The sequence below is a fragment of the Camelus ferus genome, chromosome X (genome assembly GCF_009834535.1).
Source record: "Camelus ferus isolate YT-003-E chromosome X, BCGSAC_Cfer_1.0, whole genome shotgun sequence".
Lineage (NCBI taxonomy): Eukaryota > Metazoa > Chordata > Mammalia > Artiodactyla > Camelidae > Camelus > Camelus ferus.
This window is the reverse complement of record NC_045732.1, coordinates 68,076,670-68,093,531: the sequence shown is the minus strand read 5'-3', so window position 1 is coordinate 68,093,531 and position 16,862 is coordinate 68,076,670. Positions and strand designations below refer to the sequence as shown.

The 16,862-nt window shown below is 39.8% G+C and overlaps 1 protein-coding gene across 2 annotated transcripts in view; it reads right to left on the bottom strand.

Annotated features, from left to right (window-relative positions):
• PAK3 (p21 (RAC1) activated kinase 3) overlaps nt 1–16,862 on the bottom strand; it is a 46,491-nt gene that overhangs the window by 14,420 nt on the left and 15,209 nt on the right. For both annotated transcript variants that reach the window (XM_032475714.1, XM_032475713.1), the window contains exons 2-6: nt 15,815–15,863; nt 15,364–15,476; nt 13,169–13,286; nt 11,581–11,680; nt 10,870–11,066 (exon numbers count right to left, since the gene is read on the bottom strand). In XM_032475714.1, the coding sequence (XP_032331605.1) occupies nt 10,870–11,066; nt 11,581–11,680; nt 13,169–13,286; nt 15,364–15,461 (513 nt within the window). In that variant the 5' untranslated portion in view covers nt 15,462–15,476; nt 15,815–15,863. The remainder of the gene's footprint in view (nt 1–10,869; nt 11,067–11,580; nt 11,681–13,168; nt 13,287–15,363; nt 15,477–15,814; nt 15,864–16,862) is intronic.

The window sequence follows — 16,862 nt, the reverse complement described above, 5'->3', positions numbered from 1 at the left end:
ACTGGGATGGTGGTCACCCTGCAGACAGAATTAGCCTTTCCCTCCTTGAGCCACCACAGCCCTTTGTTTATACGTCTATTTTCACACTGTATGGTGAATTCTTGTTACTTGTTCACTGGGCTGTCTCCCTGGACCGTGAAGGTAAGAATTGTGTCATGAATAAAAAAATAAAAAAGAATTGCGTCATGATTGTCTCTGGATTTTATGGCTCAAAAGAGGTGCTCAGTCAATGTTTTTGTTGCTAAATGAAATGAGAGCCAAAATGTATATATCAATTTAACTGAGCTAGGAACATGATGGAGTTTGCTATACAGAGTATGAAAGCTCAGAACCTAAAGTGAACTATTAAACATATAAGAAGATACACGGAGACTGAAGAGAGCACCCTGTCTGAGTTGAACAGGTCTGGTGGGTGGTAACTTCTGACTTCCCAACTCCTCAGTGTGGGAGAAGGAAGAGCGCTCCATAAGCAATGTTTCGAAGGGAATGCCACTTAGAGGGAGGGAAAGCTGGAGGAAGAGGACTACAACATGGTAATCTGCTGTGGGCAAACCCAGAGAGGAAGTGGAGACAAGTTCTCTCTGGAACTTGAAACACAGTCAGAAACTTAGTCTTCTCTGACTGATCTTGAACAGAAAAGGAGCTCTTGATTAACCTTCTGCTACATCATTAAACAAGGACTGTTTAATTCTTAAAGGGAGGGAACACAGGTCCCATGACCTACTGACCTTATCTGTAATGTTAGATAACCTTTGGCCAAATAATAGTGCCTTTCTTCATTGTGACAGATACATTACCTAGAAGTTTCTGATGGTCTGGAATTCTTAATAACTTTGTATCTCTTGGCAATAGCACACAAATATTGCAGTTTTCTATGGACTCTGATGTGCAACCAAATTTACCTAAGTACTCAGAGAAAACTACTTCACCCAATTGGGGGAATAATTCAATTTAACTTATTGGCAATTTCCTCAGTTAAAAAAGATCAAAGTAATCATTTGAGAAGTTATCACATTTCTCCAAAGAGGTCCCCAAACAATCCATATGTACCCAATAAATTTTCATTAAGGCAGTTTTGCAACAGGACTAACCATTTAATTAAAAAATTTCAGTTTGTGACTTCAGTTCATTATAACAATTTATAAAGTTTAGGTTAAGACATTAGAAAACAAACCAGGAGGCTGACATGGGAATGTGTTCGTAACCCTGAGAGGTCCCGGCACTGATAGAAAGACTCCGTTTAACAAAGCAGAGAGGGTGTGTTGCAAATATTTCTTTCTAAGTTGAATAATTGGGACTTAAAACACATTTTCCCATGGAAATCGTGTTATATGTGGTAAACAGGCTCCCAGCCTAGCCCATAAAAATCTATTTAACAATGTAACTATAAGACCTAGAGGGCTTTTCATCTATATCTCAATACTAGTATAAATACTGTTTTCATGGGAAATATTAATAGCTAGCATGTACTGAATGATTACTATTAGCTCATTGCTTCATGCAACAACCCCCGAGGTATACTTGATTGTGATGCCCTATTGACAGATGAAGAAACTGAGGGCCGTAGGGTTAATATAATAACTTGCCCAACATCATACAACCAGCAATGAGGGTGTCAATATTTGAATCCAGGGAGTGTGAGCCCAGAGTCCATGCTCCGGACCACTGCACGACACCACTTCGTGATGTTCCCAGCCTCTGAGGCAGCAGTTCTAAGCAGGGGCAGACAAGGACTTTTCAAGAAATGAGGCCCACTAGGCATGCGCAGCCCCACCTCCACCTCTACCATAGGAAATGGACCCTCTTGAGGTCAATCATTTTCCACTTGCTAGGAAATGAGGAAAAAGAGCAGGTACCCAGTTAGGTTTCCTATTATTCATCAGCGTCTAAGTGTACGTTGAGGGTTTATAAACACTGCGTATGCTGGTGGTTGCCTGTAACCTACTGCTGTCCTGGTTCCTTTCTCATTTTAGAATTTTCAACTATTTTTGAATGTTTTATGGGAGAGATTTGGCAACAAGTGACTTGACACCTTATGACTTAGTTTACTCGTGACCTTGGATTTCAGAGGTTAAAGGCCAGAATAATTACTGCCTCTGATGTGTTTATGGATTTCATGAAAGACCCCTGACATTTCTTTCTAAGAAGAGAGTAAATGGTGCCAAATCTACAAAAAAGAAATGACCACATTATAACTGAACTTGTATCGCATACTTTGACTTACTGCACCCAACAGTTCAGTGTGATAACTGAATAAGCAATGTGGTCTAATTTAGCTTCCTACTTGTCTTACATGGCAGTTCTCATCTGTCACCAATTATGCATGGTGGGGGTGCTCTGCTGTTGTTTTTTAAAAGTCATTTAAAATGAACCTATTACATTTCTAGCCCCTTATAAGCACCAGAAATTGACACATTGTAACTGGCTATACTTTAATAAAAATTAAAAATAAATAAAAGATAATGAGGTAACACCGACTGATGAGGTGTTGGCCTAGCTTCAGAGTGCTCCTTTCAAGCATAAAAAGTTGGCCACTGCCAGAAAATAAAGACCAGATGACCCTGACGATGCACATGCTCATTCTAATCTCTCAGGATTAATGGCGCTTATCAAGATCCGTGGAGCAGGCTCTGTGTGCTCAGGAAGCAGCCCTGGGCAGCTCAAGCAGCACCCAAGGTTTAGAACCACAGGGGCTTTGTAAGTGGGGGTGGGGTAGGCATAGAGATGGAAACGAAGGAAAGCAGAATGGAGCAGGAGGTAGAAGAAAAAAACTGTGAGAAGCGGAGGGAGCAGGAGAACACCAGGCAAGGACTGGGGCCAAAGGACAATGGAGAGAGTAGGTGGCTGGTGGAATGAAGAGGAAGAGAAGTAAAGATAAAGGCAGATGGGTTGTCACCAGTGACAGCCCCAAGGATGCTGCCTCACTCAGTCATGCGTTTTTTCAGTTTGAATCTTTTAGGTGACTTTTCTTCGCCAGGATCTAATTCTAGTCATATAGATGCCCATGAAATAGTTACGAGTGATTTTCTCATTTCTGATGAAAACCTTTCAAAAGATGGAAAATGTACTTGATGTCTGGAGTTCAGGTCTTAAGGTATTTCAGTTGTTTCAATTACAACTGTTTAATGTGTATTGTTGCAGGTTTGCTCTTGATTCCACTGTTGATTCTTCTTTTTTTTTGAATTAAAAGGTGTTTAAAAAAATATCAGGGAGGTCAGGGGGACCTAATCCTAGCATCCATTCTGCTACTGCCCCATTTCTCTGGTCCTTTTCATATCAAACTTCTCAAAACATCAGCCATATTTGGTGTATTGACTTCCTCACCTCCCATTTTCTCTTCAACCCACGTCTAGTATCTGGTTTCAAGGCATCGTTTACCATTACACATATGTTCATATCTCATTTCAGAATATTGGAGCAGGAAGGGACTAACTCCCTGATTCTTTGGGGCTTTTCCAAATGACCATATTAGATCAAACAACAGCTGGACTGTGATATGATCTATGAAACCTACATTACTGCTCACATAAATTGGTTTCAACTTCCGTTTTACATGTGGTTCATCAGCTGAACAGCTCTGTACATAATAACATGCAATTCTTCCCAATCTACCCCAGAGTGTGCACCATGAGTCCCTGCAACAGTTTTATCACTGCCGTGCTGTTCTCTGGCTTCTCCCCACAATTCCTAGCACAGTGGGTTTGCCCAAGTCCCACATGCAGCATGTTTCACATCACGATCAAGTGTATTTCTTGGTAGGGAAAGAGGGCTCTTTCTACTCTACAGAATACAGATTTAATGAGGAGATGATGAGAGTACTGTCTCCAAGTAGCTTTCTGAAGATCACAACTCTGGAAGTGCTCCTATAGGCAACACATACTCAGATCATGGCCCCTCGGGCACTCAGGGAAGGCTGTAGCCTATCTACAGCCTACAGACACAGAATCAGAGTGAGAGACCCATGAGTCTCTCCTTTTATTTAACTGAATTTCACGTGGGAGCCAAATGCAGAAAACAAATTAAAGAGGAATTGTTTTGGTGGAACCGAGAGCCACATGACCTCCTCCTTGGGCCCCAAGGACCTCCATGGAATTCTAGGAGTCCATGGAATTTGTGGAGTCCACTGGTAACCAATAATCTTGTCAAATTCCACTTGTTTGAAGTGATAAGGTAGTGGAGGCCCAGCAAGAAGTAATCTACACAAGGTTATGGGGTTCCTGACTGGCAGACCTGGGGCAGAATTCACTCTTCAACTTCCATGATGCATACAGTTGGCTTAGACACTAGGCTGTTCCTTATCCTGTCTCCTCACATTTGTTGGCCACTCAAAGAGGAAAACTGCTGATGAAATCTGCCATCTAAGCAGTGGGGCAGTGTTTTTCAAAAAGAAGGAAGGAAGGGGGAGGAAGGAGGAAAGAAAATAAAAGAAAGAGAAAGAGAGAGGGAGAAAGGGTGGGAGGGAAGGAGGAAAGGAGAGGGGGAAGAAAGGAAAAAGAGAACTACAGCAAAAAGGTCTGTTTTTTGGGATACTGTTAGAGCACTGGCTCTTCCAGCTATAGAGCTAAGATTGCCTTAATCAAGTTAACTTTCTCTGCTGAGAGGCTTATATAAGACACCTCAGAGTATCTTTTTCTCAGAATGCAAATGGCCATTTAAAATGATGTTGCAATCAGGTTGGAAAAGGTATATGAAAAAATGACAACAAAGGTTGGAAATTATCTTAATTATCAAGCAAATCCTGATTTTCTTGGTGAAGTCATTTTTCATTGGCAAAAACACAGATTTAAAAAGCCACAGGGTAAAACATGTCAGTGGGCATTTCAGTGGCCAAATGTCCATCATGACACTCCGTGATGTGTCTATTTAGAATGTACCTTGATTTCAAAGGACTTTACTTAGTTACAGGTCTGGTAACTAGTAGGGCAATAGGCATAAGCATCCTTGGCTTATTCTCAAGCCATGCTTTAAGGACACTGAGGAATGATAAGATAATAGTAGGATAAGGGACTATCAGTCTTGGCCAACAGTAGGTCATGGTCCTCACATTTTCCATCTTTCTTTCTCTCCTCTTCACCTGGTAAGAGTCTCAGATTTTAGTTTGCTATGGAATCAATTTCTTCTCTGGCTGTCTTCTGGGTCATAACTCACCAGTTTGAGCTGTCGGCTTCTGAATTACAATCTAAATGAGACTTGCAGCTTTCCTATGGCTAGGTCCCATTTTCCTATGCTAAATTCCTGACAACCAAGGATTCTTAAGAGCTGTCTATCTTTTGATAGGCTATTTTTTTTTCTGATTGAAAAGAAATCCTGTTATTCTTCTATAATTATTTTAGTGGTAGTTATCCCAACTCACCCCTCCTTTTAGGCATAGGTTTGTCCTCAAAGTAAGAGTATCAACAAATCCTCAATAAACCTTGCTGTTCCATAGTTGCTTGCGGAAAAAAAAAGGGAATGCTCCCAGCTCTTCCTGAAATACATTCAAAACAATATTGACTGAGTGCTTGCAAAGTATGCTTGCTTCTCTGGAGCTCAGGAAGTTTATGTCTGACTTTAATTCCAAATGAGCACGCGCCATCAAATCCAGACATTCCAATCCACAACACAGGTTCCAGTGGCTGGAGGGAGCTAGAAGCACTTTGGCCCTCAGTTGTTGTTTTTTAGTTGCTAGAGATTCTCCTCCTTAACTCCCTTCTCTAGACATACAAGCGAACCAGAATTTCCCTGGTTCAAGAACAAAATGTAAGACTACACTAGCATCTGTGTAGTGCTTTAAGGGTAGGGAAAGGGGGAGGAGGGAGCCTTTTAGTGTAGGCAAGAGGTCTGAAGTTAGGTTTCTGCCCTCCCTTCTCTCTGGCCATACAAGCTATGCACTCCTATTGGTGAGTAGTCACATTGATGGCTTTATTATCACCAATGTGTGCTGTGTACACAGCAGCTAGCACCTTTGACTGATGGACCCCATTTTCAGGAAAAGCAACACTGAAAAAGAAAATGCTAAATTCCTGACAACCAAGGATTCTTAAGAGCATATCATGGAGGTATATACTGAACCAACGTCATTTCTTTTTTGCCAGAAGGTGTTAGGATTTCAATACTGCTTTAACAAAGTTACTCATGATATTTGTTTCAGGCAAAATGGAGAAATGTGGGCAAAATGAGAGGGTTCTCATTTCCAGTTGAACAACCGTGCTCAAAGGGGCTAATGAAGAATTGTTTCTCAGTCTAGACAGGGTTCTGTAAAGGGCCTGCCACAGAGCTTGGTATTTGCGCTAGTCCTTGGTGGGGGAACGTGACATCATTGGTTCTTAAAGCTCCACAGATGATTCCGATGTGCCACCAAGGAGGAGAACCACTGGTACAGGATAGGTGGTTCTCATGCTATACTACATGCTATTTTTAGCATTCAGCTGTCCTGATGCCAATAACTTTTCTTCCAAAGATCCAGTATTTGATACAGTTTCACAGATGCTTAAAGCAAGGGTAGAAAGAGAATACTTAAAGTTCGTCTCAACTAGGATAAAAGTCTGGAAAATTACACAAAGAATGGCTCCATACACAGGGTCCAGTAGGGACCTCAATGGGATGTCACTGAGACATTTCACAAATATCAGATTCCCTCAAAACCCATTGACAAGAGCAGCCCCATTATGTGTGAATGCAAAGTTAGTAAAGAGGCACTCTCTTGGTGCCGAGGAAAACAACAGCAAACAACAACAACAACCCGAAGATTTGTTTTATGCAAATGATTGTGCCTCCTTATTTAGAGTCAAGTCATTATAATCACAGGTTTATAAAAATATATCTTCAAATTAATGAAAAAAATTGGAGAGATGAACAGTATATCAACATTGGGTTTGCATATCCACAGGGAGTTTGATTCTAACTTGTCACTCTGGCAAACAGAAAGAACAAGGCACTTTATTATTGGAGGCTGCACTAAAACTGTCCATAGGTCACAGAACAACATGCCCAAGGTCAATTATGTTGAGTGCAAAGACTTCAGGCAGTGAGGAACTTGTCTCCTGTCTGTCTCTGGAAGGGTACCAACCTCATAACATCAGTACAGTGAATAACTTTCTGACCTTTAAAAGGCAATTTATGAGCAAATTAGGTCAATTAGTACAGAGCAATTTACATTTTAAAAAATCCCAACCACTTTGTAACTAGGAGGGGAAAGTAGCTAATTCCTTGCATCAATATGTTAAAGAGGCAATATTCCATGAGCGTTTGCTCAGTTCCAACTGACGTAACAAAGACACAAAAATGCCACAGCACAACGCAAACCACCTTCAAAGGCACAGCCTCAGATTTCACCTTTAACCTCTCCTGCTCAGTGTTACCTGGTCACGGTAATTTATACTGAACTGTTGAGACCCCTCTACTCCTTGAGTGGATGGGAATGTAGCCAGTGTAGAGGGGAAGTTCTTGGGGAAGTGGGGAATCCAGTCTCCCTTCATGGATGGGTAAAAAGCAGCCTAAGGATCCTTCCTCTCATTTTTCTTTCTCACTTTTCTATTGATATATAAATTTTTCTCTATGTATCTATCTATCTATCTATTATCTATCTATCTATCTGTCTGTCTATCTGTCTAGATATCTCTGACAATGAGCTAGACACTGCTTAGGTGATTACATGCATAATTTCATTTAGTTTTGCACTAACTCTGCAAGATAGATATTGTCCCTATTTCCCCATTTTACACAAAGGAAGCAAGCTTAGAAAGGTTTTAAGTGACTTGCTGAAGGTCACAGGGTTTCCAGGTTGTGGAGCCAGGTCATACTCAGATCAGCCTGACTTCATGGGCCAAATTCTTTTCATATCAACATGCTACCCTTTACTCTACCACTCTACCAGTGGTCTTCCTTCCACTCACTTCCTTTTCTCCTCCTCAAAGCCTAAAGTGGTGGATGGGTGGTAGTACTGGAAGGATTTTAAAGAACGAAGAGCTAACCTAGTTCTCTTTTATACCTCTCTTGAGACTCTATGATTTTCTATTTCCCCACACATGGCCTGGTCACCAGGGGCCAAGAAAACACAGGCTTCCCAAAGGGTCCTGTTATATCTTTTTTCTCTCCAACCTCTCCAGGATTTCAGTAACTACACTTTTCAAATCCCAAATAAGGGCATCTAGCTGGGGACATGGTGTTTTATTTAAGAGAACACCTCTTAAATCATAGAGTCTCAAGAGAGGTATAAAAGAGAACTAGGTTAGCTCTTCGTTCTTCAGGATGACACCTGCACCCCAATGTTCATAGCAGCACTATTTACAATAGCCAAAACATGGAAACAGCCTAAGTGTCCATCAACAGGTGACTGGATAAAGAGGATGTGGTATATTTATACAATGGAATACTACTCAGCCATAAAAACCGACAACATAATGCCATTTGCAGCAACATGGATGCTCCTGGAGAATGTCATTCTAAGTGAAGTAAGCCAGAAAGAGAAAGAAAAATACCATATGAGATCGCTCATATGGGGAATCTAAAAAACAAACAAACAAACAAACAAAAACAAAGCATAAATACAGGACAGAAATAGACTCATAGACAGAGAATACAGACTTGTGGTTGCCAGTGGGGCGGAGGGTGGGAAGGGATAGACTGGGATTTCAAAATTGTAGAATAGATAAACAAGATTATACTGTATAGCACAGGGAAATTTACACAAAACGTTATGGTAACTAACAGAAAAAAATGTGACAATGAGTGTGTATATATCCACATATGACTGAAAAATTGTGCTGAACACTGGAATTTGACACAACATTGTAAAATGATTATAAATCAATAAAAATGTTAAAAAAAAAAGAGAACACGAGGACAACATATTTAAAATCAAGACTTAAAAAGTACTTGTGGTGCTCGCAGAGAGAGGGAAGGTCAGCTCAGTATAGACTTGGTGACTGCATCATTGGAGGTTGATCACACATATGGAGAGTAACGAGCAAAGTCAGAGTAAATTCTTATCAGTGGAATTCAACAGGGTGGTCTTTCTGGCAGATCTTTTTTGTTATAGCCTTAATGTACGCTTCCTGAACCTGGTGCCTTGTTAATCTGCAAGTACTTGTTTAGAGACAAGGCTGTGGATCCTAAGAGACAAGCTGTTAATTATCAGTTCTAAGCCCAGGCTAGAAGATGCCTATAAAGATTAAAACTTGTTTCCTTTTTTCTAACAATTAACGGCCTAGCTAAAGAGCGATCAATTGTAATTGGGGAACTGAAGAAGGTAATAAATGCATTATTGAGACCAGTTGCTTTACAGAGCCATTTATTTAATCCTTAAATTTTGCAGGTTGTAAATTACTCATTAGAAGGCAGAAAGCAAAAGGGCCATAATCCGTTTAGTGCCTCCAAACTCCGAAGACTTAGAGGAGGAAATCCATGGAAACAAGAGGCCTGATGTGTTCTTTCACTGCTATTGCTTAATGGGCAAAGTGGTTAAACAATAAGGACAAACCCATGTAATTATCCTGATGCACTGGTCCATAGGTCAGGGGTGGGCTTGATTAAATTCATGGAGGGCTGACCCACAAATGGTGGGAAAATGCCCCTTGCTTTCCACTCAGCTCTGCAGGCAGCTAATCAATGTGCATATCTCACTTCCAGATTGTTTGATGAGACCAGAGCAACAGCCCATAGTGTTCATTAGGGCACTCACTCCTATCTGTTATTTTCCAATCAGTGCAGGGACTAGGACAAGAGGCCAAGTCCCAGAGAGGAATTAGGAGGGGCCGAGGAGGCTGCCCCCTTCTCCACACGCAGAGGGAATGCAACTCCCAATTACAAAATGTTCAACTGCAAAATGACTAGATAATTCATTTCTAGATTTCTGTACACGTATAGAAAGCCACATATATTTGGCTTGAATATGGATTTTAGAAGCTCAACGTGTAAACACTTCACCATTTACTAAGGGTAATGGTTTTTATATGCTAAGAGTGAAATTCAATTTTAGATTCTCAGTGGTAATAAAGCACACAAGATGCCTTTAGCACTGGCACTCTGCCTGTGTTTTGCGATTGGGATTTGAATCTGTACTTATTTCCTTTTCTCAACAGTGTGATGCCCTTTAGATACCTAACACAGCTTCTGGCTCACCCTTAGGCTATATTCAACAAAACAGCTACCACTTCACTTCTGTACTGAACAAGTATTTCTTTCATACTCCTTTGCCTTTCTCTGAAGAAAGATGGTGGCATTAGGCTCAGAGACGGAGCTTTTCTCTTTGTAGAGGTAACCGGACCATGGAAGGATGAAACCTCTGATTCTGCAGTAGCAGACTGAGTTACCTGACACAAACGATTTCCATTCATTTTCTACTTGACAGTCTAATTAAGTTTGTGATTTTGCCGGGCTGGTGCCATGTCTATCGTGTGTTCCATTCAATACCCACCAAGCTGCTGTTGCTCAATAAATCATTAGTGATAATGAAACCAAATCTAATTTTAAAAATTATAGCTGTTCTGCAAATGCCTTTATTTACTTTGCTAAAGTAATTATAAAGGAAGTGTTTCCTAGATAGATCATTTAACCATGGCATGTGATGAAAATATACTTTTCTTCCCACATCTTGCTTTTTTTTAAAAAAAGCTACACTTTCTTTATAACAGTAGAAAGCTACACTGAAGAATTTTAAAGACCCCTGCCACTAGAAACAGTGATAGCAAAGCACTTGAACAAACTGTTGAGACATCTTAAGAGAAACAGAAAATAACTGATAGTCATTTTGAATATTGTAACTTAGAGCTTCTATGGCACTTGTCCCATAAAAGAGCCCATTCTGGCTACTTTTAGTGGAGACAAGAAACGATATTTGGCTTTTCCCCTCTCCTGGGGAGGATGTACTTGAATTTCCCTTTGACTTACCCTGAGTGGATTTTCATTAAGGTAAGGGGGTTCACCTTCTACCATTTCGATTGCCATTATCCCCAAAGACCAGATATCAACTTTCGGACCATAAGCTTTTCGAGTCACCACCTCAGGTGCCATCCAATAGGGAGTTCCCACCATAGTGCTTCGTTTACTTTGCTCAGGGGTGATCTGGGCGCAGAACCCAAAATCAGCTGCAGAGAAGAAAAGTCAGTTAAAATCAGCTCAAATGCTTTTTCTTCTCTAGGAGGTCACTTTCAGATACGGCTGTACCTTCCTTTAGTTAGGCACCGAGCTTCCACAACTGCCAAGCTCATACCCTTCTGTTACCTGATCTCTCAGCTGGTTCAGATCTTAAAAGGGTCTGAAATAACTAACTGATGAGACATCATTTTTACTAGACCTCAATCTGATTCCCTCCTCATGTTGTTCCCTCAAACTTTCAGAATCTTTTAGTTTTCTAGTTAGGTATTTGTCATCTAGCAGATGGAAGCCACTAGAAATCCTGAAATATTAACCACTGCCCCGCCCCAAATCTCGTCATGATCTACAAGAAAACCATGTTGGAAAAAATTCTTAACCTCAAACTGAGCTCTAAATGCCTTCAAACCAATCACTTTCAATAGCCATTTTCTTCTAAAGAGAGACAGTAAAAGAGCAGAAATCCCTTGACACTCCCTCAAAAGCCATCTGAACCAAAATACCTACTCAATTTAACAGAGCCATCCATCCCAAGGAGAATATTGTCACTCTTTATGTCTCTGTGGATCACTTGGTTTGAGTGTAAGAAATCCAAAGCTTGGAGGCACTATTGAATCAGGAAAAAAAAAGTTCTAATTATATCACAAAGAATTTTTTTAAATGTGTTTCATTTATAGATAAATTCTGGGCAGGGGCATAATTTTACAATGTTGTGTGAAATAAATTACTAAATATTTGAATGCCATTTGAAATCATGTTACCATTTACATCAGTGATGCAACTTAATGTTATATATAGGAAAGCTCCCAAGTCAGACTAGGACATGAAGAGTGATGGTGTGGTAAGTAGCACTAAATTGTTAATACAGCCAAACTAACCTATTAATATCATCGCACTTTGACCTACTTACCTGGAGGATATGGATTCAGTTTGGCCTTATATGATACAGTAAGCGTCTCCATCTGCAGTATGATTTGATTCAGTAGGTCTGGAGTGGGACCCAGGAATCTGCTTTTAAACAAGTGCCCCAAGCTACTTCTGATGGCCAGCTAGCCAGGTTTGGGAACCACTTCTAGGCTATAAGTAACTGTAGGTACTTGTTTGGAAATGGCTTGGCACTGTAATACTAAAAAATGGAAATTGCAGGCTAAGGGTTGAAAAGTCTCCTGAATATTTTAAGTTTGATTTATTGCATGAATAGAAAATATATGTGTTTGGTGGATATGTGTATGTGTGTTTGGGGAAGAGAAAATGGGAATGAGAGGAGAGCAAGGAAGGAGGGAATTTAAGTGAACAATTTAAAATAAAAAAGGAAAGATTAGCTGAAATTATTTGGTTTTGCTTTACTGTCATTGATTTTCAAGTTTCAATGGATCAGAGTTCCTACTGGTGTCTATAGAAAACCTCACCACAATGAACGGAGCCAATGGTAATGCCCAACAAGAGACTCCAATGAGGAGTATGTTTTTTTATATGGAAAAATTAATATAATAAAATAGCCTTAGTTTAGCTTGAAACTAGGGATGGGCCACTTGTTATTGGAAAGGAGGAAGACACTCAGATCCACTAGAGGGTTACAAGGGATGTCTAGACTGTACTGTGAGAGAAACTATTTTCTGGACTAAAGGAGGACCTTGCTTAAACTGCCTTCTAGAAAATGATGGGATTATAAAGTGCTCTGTATTTTACATGGCTGTTTTATAATGTGTTCTGTATTTTATTTCACATACAAGGCAAAATAACCATCATGTAAAAATTCGCCCCCATCAGAAAGACGTTCCATGCCAACATCACTGTTCTCCACATTCACCAAGACCACAATACGCAGGCTTAGATAAGGCAGCTCGTGAGTGGCATAACAGAACTCAAGAAGATCTAAAGTAAACAAGGGACTGGGGAGGGAGGGTTAGGATTTAAATGGAAGTCAGGCTCTTCAATTATTTTTTAGAAGTTTTTTATTATCTTTTATTCAATTGTTTTTTAGTACAAAAGATGTGCTACTGCTCCTTTAATGTCACAAACATTCTGAGTATCCAAAAATAAAGAATTGCCAATTTTGGTGTTCTCATCAGCCAGAAATGCTCTATTTTCTTACCTCTCTGCAGACAGCTGCTATCTGTCCTTCATCCATACAGGTCTCTGTGACCACATCTGTCAAAGAGCCACCAGCCAAGTATTCCATGACCACCCACAGTTCATCACCCACTAAGTAGCTATAACAAAAGAAGAAAAAGACATTGACTCAGGCCTAAGGAAGTGGAGACTCTTCTACATTCCCATTAAGAAGGCAATGTGGGGTAGGGGTAGAGCTCAGTGGTAGAATTCGTGATCAGCATGCACCAGGTCCTGGGTTCAATCCCCAGTACCTCCATTGAAATATAAATACATAAATAAACCTAACTACCTCCCCTACAAAAAAATTAGTGGTGAGATAAGAATAAAGAAAGTTACTTTAAAAAAAGAGAAGGCAATGTGGAGTTAGTTTCTGCGTTTGGTCACATTACATAACAAGAGGAAAATATTAATTATGCTTATGAGACATTTTCTTAATATTACAAAAGAATATTCAAGGACATCAAAGGATCATCAGATAAAAGTGCACCAAGGAGGAAGGAAGAGAGCAAAGAGGCCACTGGTGACTGACTACTGTCAGTCAGTCCATTGTGAGAAGCTAGTTTCAATGAACACGATCAGTGAATAACTCTCTTGGATAACTCAAGCCACAGTGTTGACTTCCTGAACTAAACTGGCATGTGGCATACAGATTTATAGGATATTTATTTGGATCTCAGCATTATTTTTGATTCTACTGAATTAATTACTGAAATCTCTTTAGGGTAGTCACCTAATCAAAGAGAATCAAAGAGGCTCACATTTGCCATGGATTTACTGTGCTGAGGTCTCTGTTCTGACAGAAGTCAGTTGTGATGTGCCCATTATCATTAAGTAGTTATTGGTAGACACACCGCAAATGATCAAATATGGGGAAGCAGGCCACCGGAGCCTTACAATTTAGGCAAAGTCAAAACACCTGGGACCATGTGAAGGCACTTAACACTGTGATCAAGCCTCTCTTCTCCCCTGCTCAGCAAGAGAGGAATTACAGTGAGTGGAATGACCCCAACAATTCTAGCCTGCCCTAAGCTTGACATCAGGATGAAGCAAGACTATCCAGTGGTGCTCCAACTGCAATGCCCATGGGATGCACCTGGGAAGCTTGTTAAAAAGGAAAATTCTCATTAAAGTTCTCATTTCATAAAAATGAAATACCTTAGTTACAGAGAACAGCCTAGAAATCTGCAAATTTTTTTACAAATGCAATTTTTACAAAACAACAAAAGCAGAGTGTAGTCACTCGGCTGCACATGTCCCCTAAATGACACTTTATGAAACCCTGATTTCTTTCTTTTTAAATTTTTTTTTTTTATTTTTAAGTTCTTTTTAAATGGAGGTAGTAGGGATTGAACCCAGGACCTTGTGCACGCTAAGCATGTGCTCTACCATTGAGCTATACCTACCCCTCGAAGCCCTGATTTCGACTGTAAAATTTGACCTTCCTTTTTTTGCTCCCCTTTCACCTCCTCTGTACCCACTGGTCTACCTGGTGCAAAACACGGAAAGTAAGATCTTAAACTCATTGAGGCTGTAGACCTGGTCTTATTTCCTTTGTATCCCCCCAGAGTACACAGCACAGTGGTGCTAAACAAACACTGAAATTGAATGAGACAGATGTTAACCACAAGTGAAGAGTTAGTGCTGTCTTTAAACGCCTATTAATAACCCACTGCTAATGCCACTGATGAAAGAGACATTAATTACCTGGTCTAGGAAAAAGGTTTGAGATTAAAGTCTCAATTCTCTAGACCTCACTGTCAGTTAATCACAAAGCACCCATTAAGCAGGGCCATTGTAGTCAGCCTTCTTCACTTAGATAGCCAGAGATTGCATTGGCTCCAAACAAACCTTGATGAAATGTTTAAAACACCACAGCTCTCTTCTATATGCAAAAGTCTATTTCCTGGCAACACATAGTCACAATCCTCAAAGGCTAATTACACAAACTGCTCATGTTTAGAAGCAAGACCATAAAACGCATCTTCAAATGTTTAATGGGTGGATAAAGATAAGTGGGTGCAAGTCTAGCAATAAATCTGATACTCTTACTATTTCCTAGCATTTGGGAAATGTTTGTAGAATGGATGCTAAATGAATAAATCCTAAATGAAATATTTTTCCAAGAGACTGCTATCCCATAAAGAAAACAAGAACATGATGTCAGAAAACACTTACCTATCTAAATAATTTACAATATTGGGGTTCTTATTTTCCCTCATGACCAGAATTTCATTAATAATTAATTCCTTTTTGGGCTGCTGTTGAAGGTTCATCTGCTTTATGGCCACCTGAATCATGATTAAAATGTAATAATGAATTTCAGTCATTAGGTTAAACACAAACATGCATATTTTTTGGTATACAGGATCAAGCATACAATTCTTTTTTTTAAGCATATAATTCTTTATCTTACTAGGCTCTTTCTCAGTGCCACAAACCCATGCTCCCTCTTCTTTGGTTAATCATGAATAAATCATTCACTTCAGATACTTTGGGCAACCACCAATGAAGTAAACTTCAGTCAACCCAGGGTACCCATTTTTTGTGGCATAGATGCCATCAAAGAGGAAATGTGATCAATATGAATAAAGGAAAGTAACCATCAGAACTGAATGTTAATACTTACCTCTTGTCCTGTGGCAATGTCTAGCGCTGTATAAACAGTACCTGATGCCCTGTGAAGGTGAAAATTATCAAATGAATAAGCAATTGAAGTGCTGTCAATATATTTTATTTGGAATAAAATGGAGTTATTTTCAGGAGAGGGAAATCAGCCAATTCAAAATTAAAGCATGAGGTACAAAAGGAACAATCAAACTATCATGATGTATCTCTTTCGGTCAGCTAGGAACTCCAGTCAGATTTTTTGTGTGCCATGGAATTCATTCAGTAATGAATTAAGCAAAATGATCTTGCTCCTTTTAGGAAACTCCTGGAATATTTTGAAGACTCCTTGAATGGTGCACAACCAATGTTGCAGTCCTTGATTTAACACTTTAGGAAAGACTTTAGCATCTTTTGCTCAGGCCACTGTGAATTCATCTTTGCTTTCAGCATATGGACAGAGTGGCTTTCTTCAAATATTTATAAGTGTTAAGAATATCTTCATCTAACAAGTCACCCCAATGCTGTACTTACCTGTACTGTAGCTACACAAAGCAGTAACAATGTGGCTTTACTGTTGAGCCATTTTTTTTTCTTTTTGTTCAATTTCTCAGCAGCTTCCTCTCTTTGGTTTCACTCCAGTCCACTATCATTTTGAAAGCTATCATTCCTTACGTCTTGGTAGTACTCATGCTTCTATTCTAACTTCAATTACAGGGTCCCCTTGCTTTGAAAATAGAAATTGTCTAGTAAAGCTGAATTTGCAGCAGTAACTGTGAAACACACACGCATTCTGAACCACCTTCCCACCGCCATCCCCAGAAAGAGGAAAAGCCTAGTCAATTTCAGTGACACCTTGGTGGTGAGTAAAGGAGTTAGGATAGAGATCACTTCTGTGATTCAGCATGCATTGTAATGCCCCAATGTTACTATCTAAACTTTCTGGTAATTGTTGTTTCTCCTTTGCTTTCTATTTATCTTCCTCACTGTTTTGTTTTCTGAGTCCAGGAATTCTTTCCTTGTGTCAGCCTTTTCCTTGTTATTCCTCTCTTCTTTCTCCCTGGATCAGC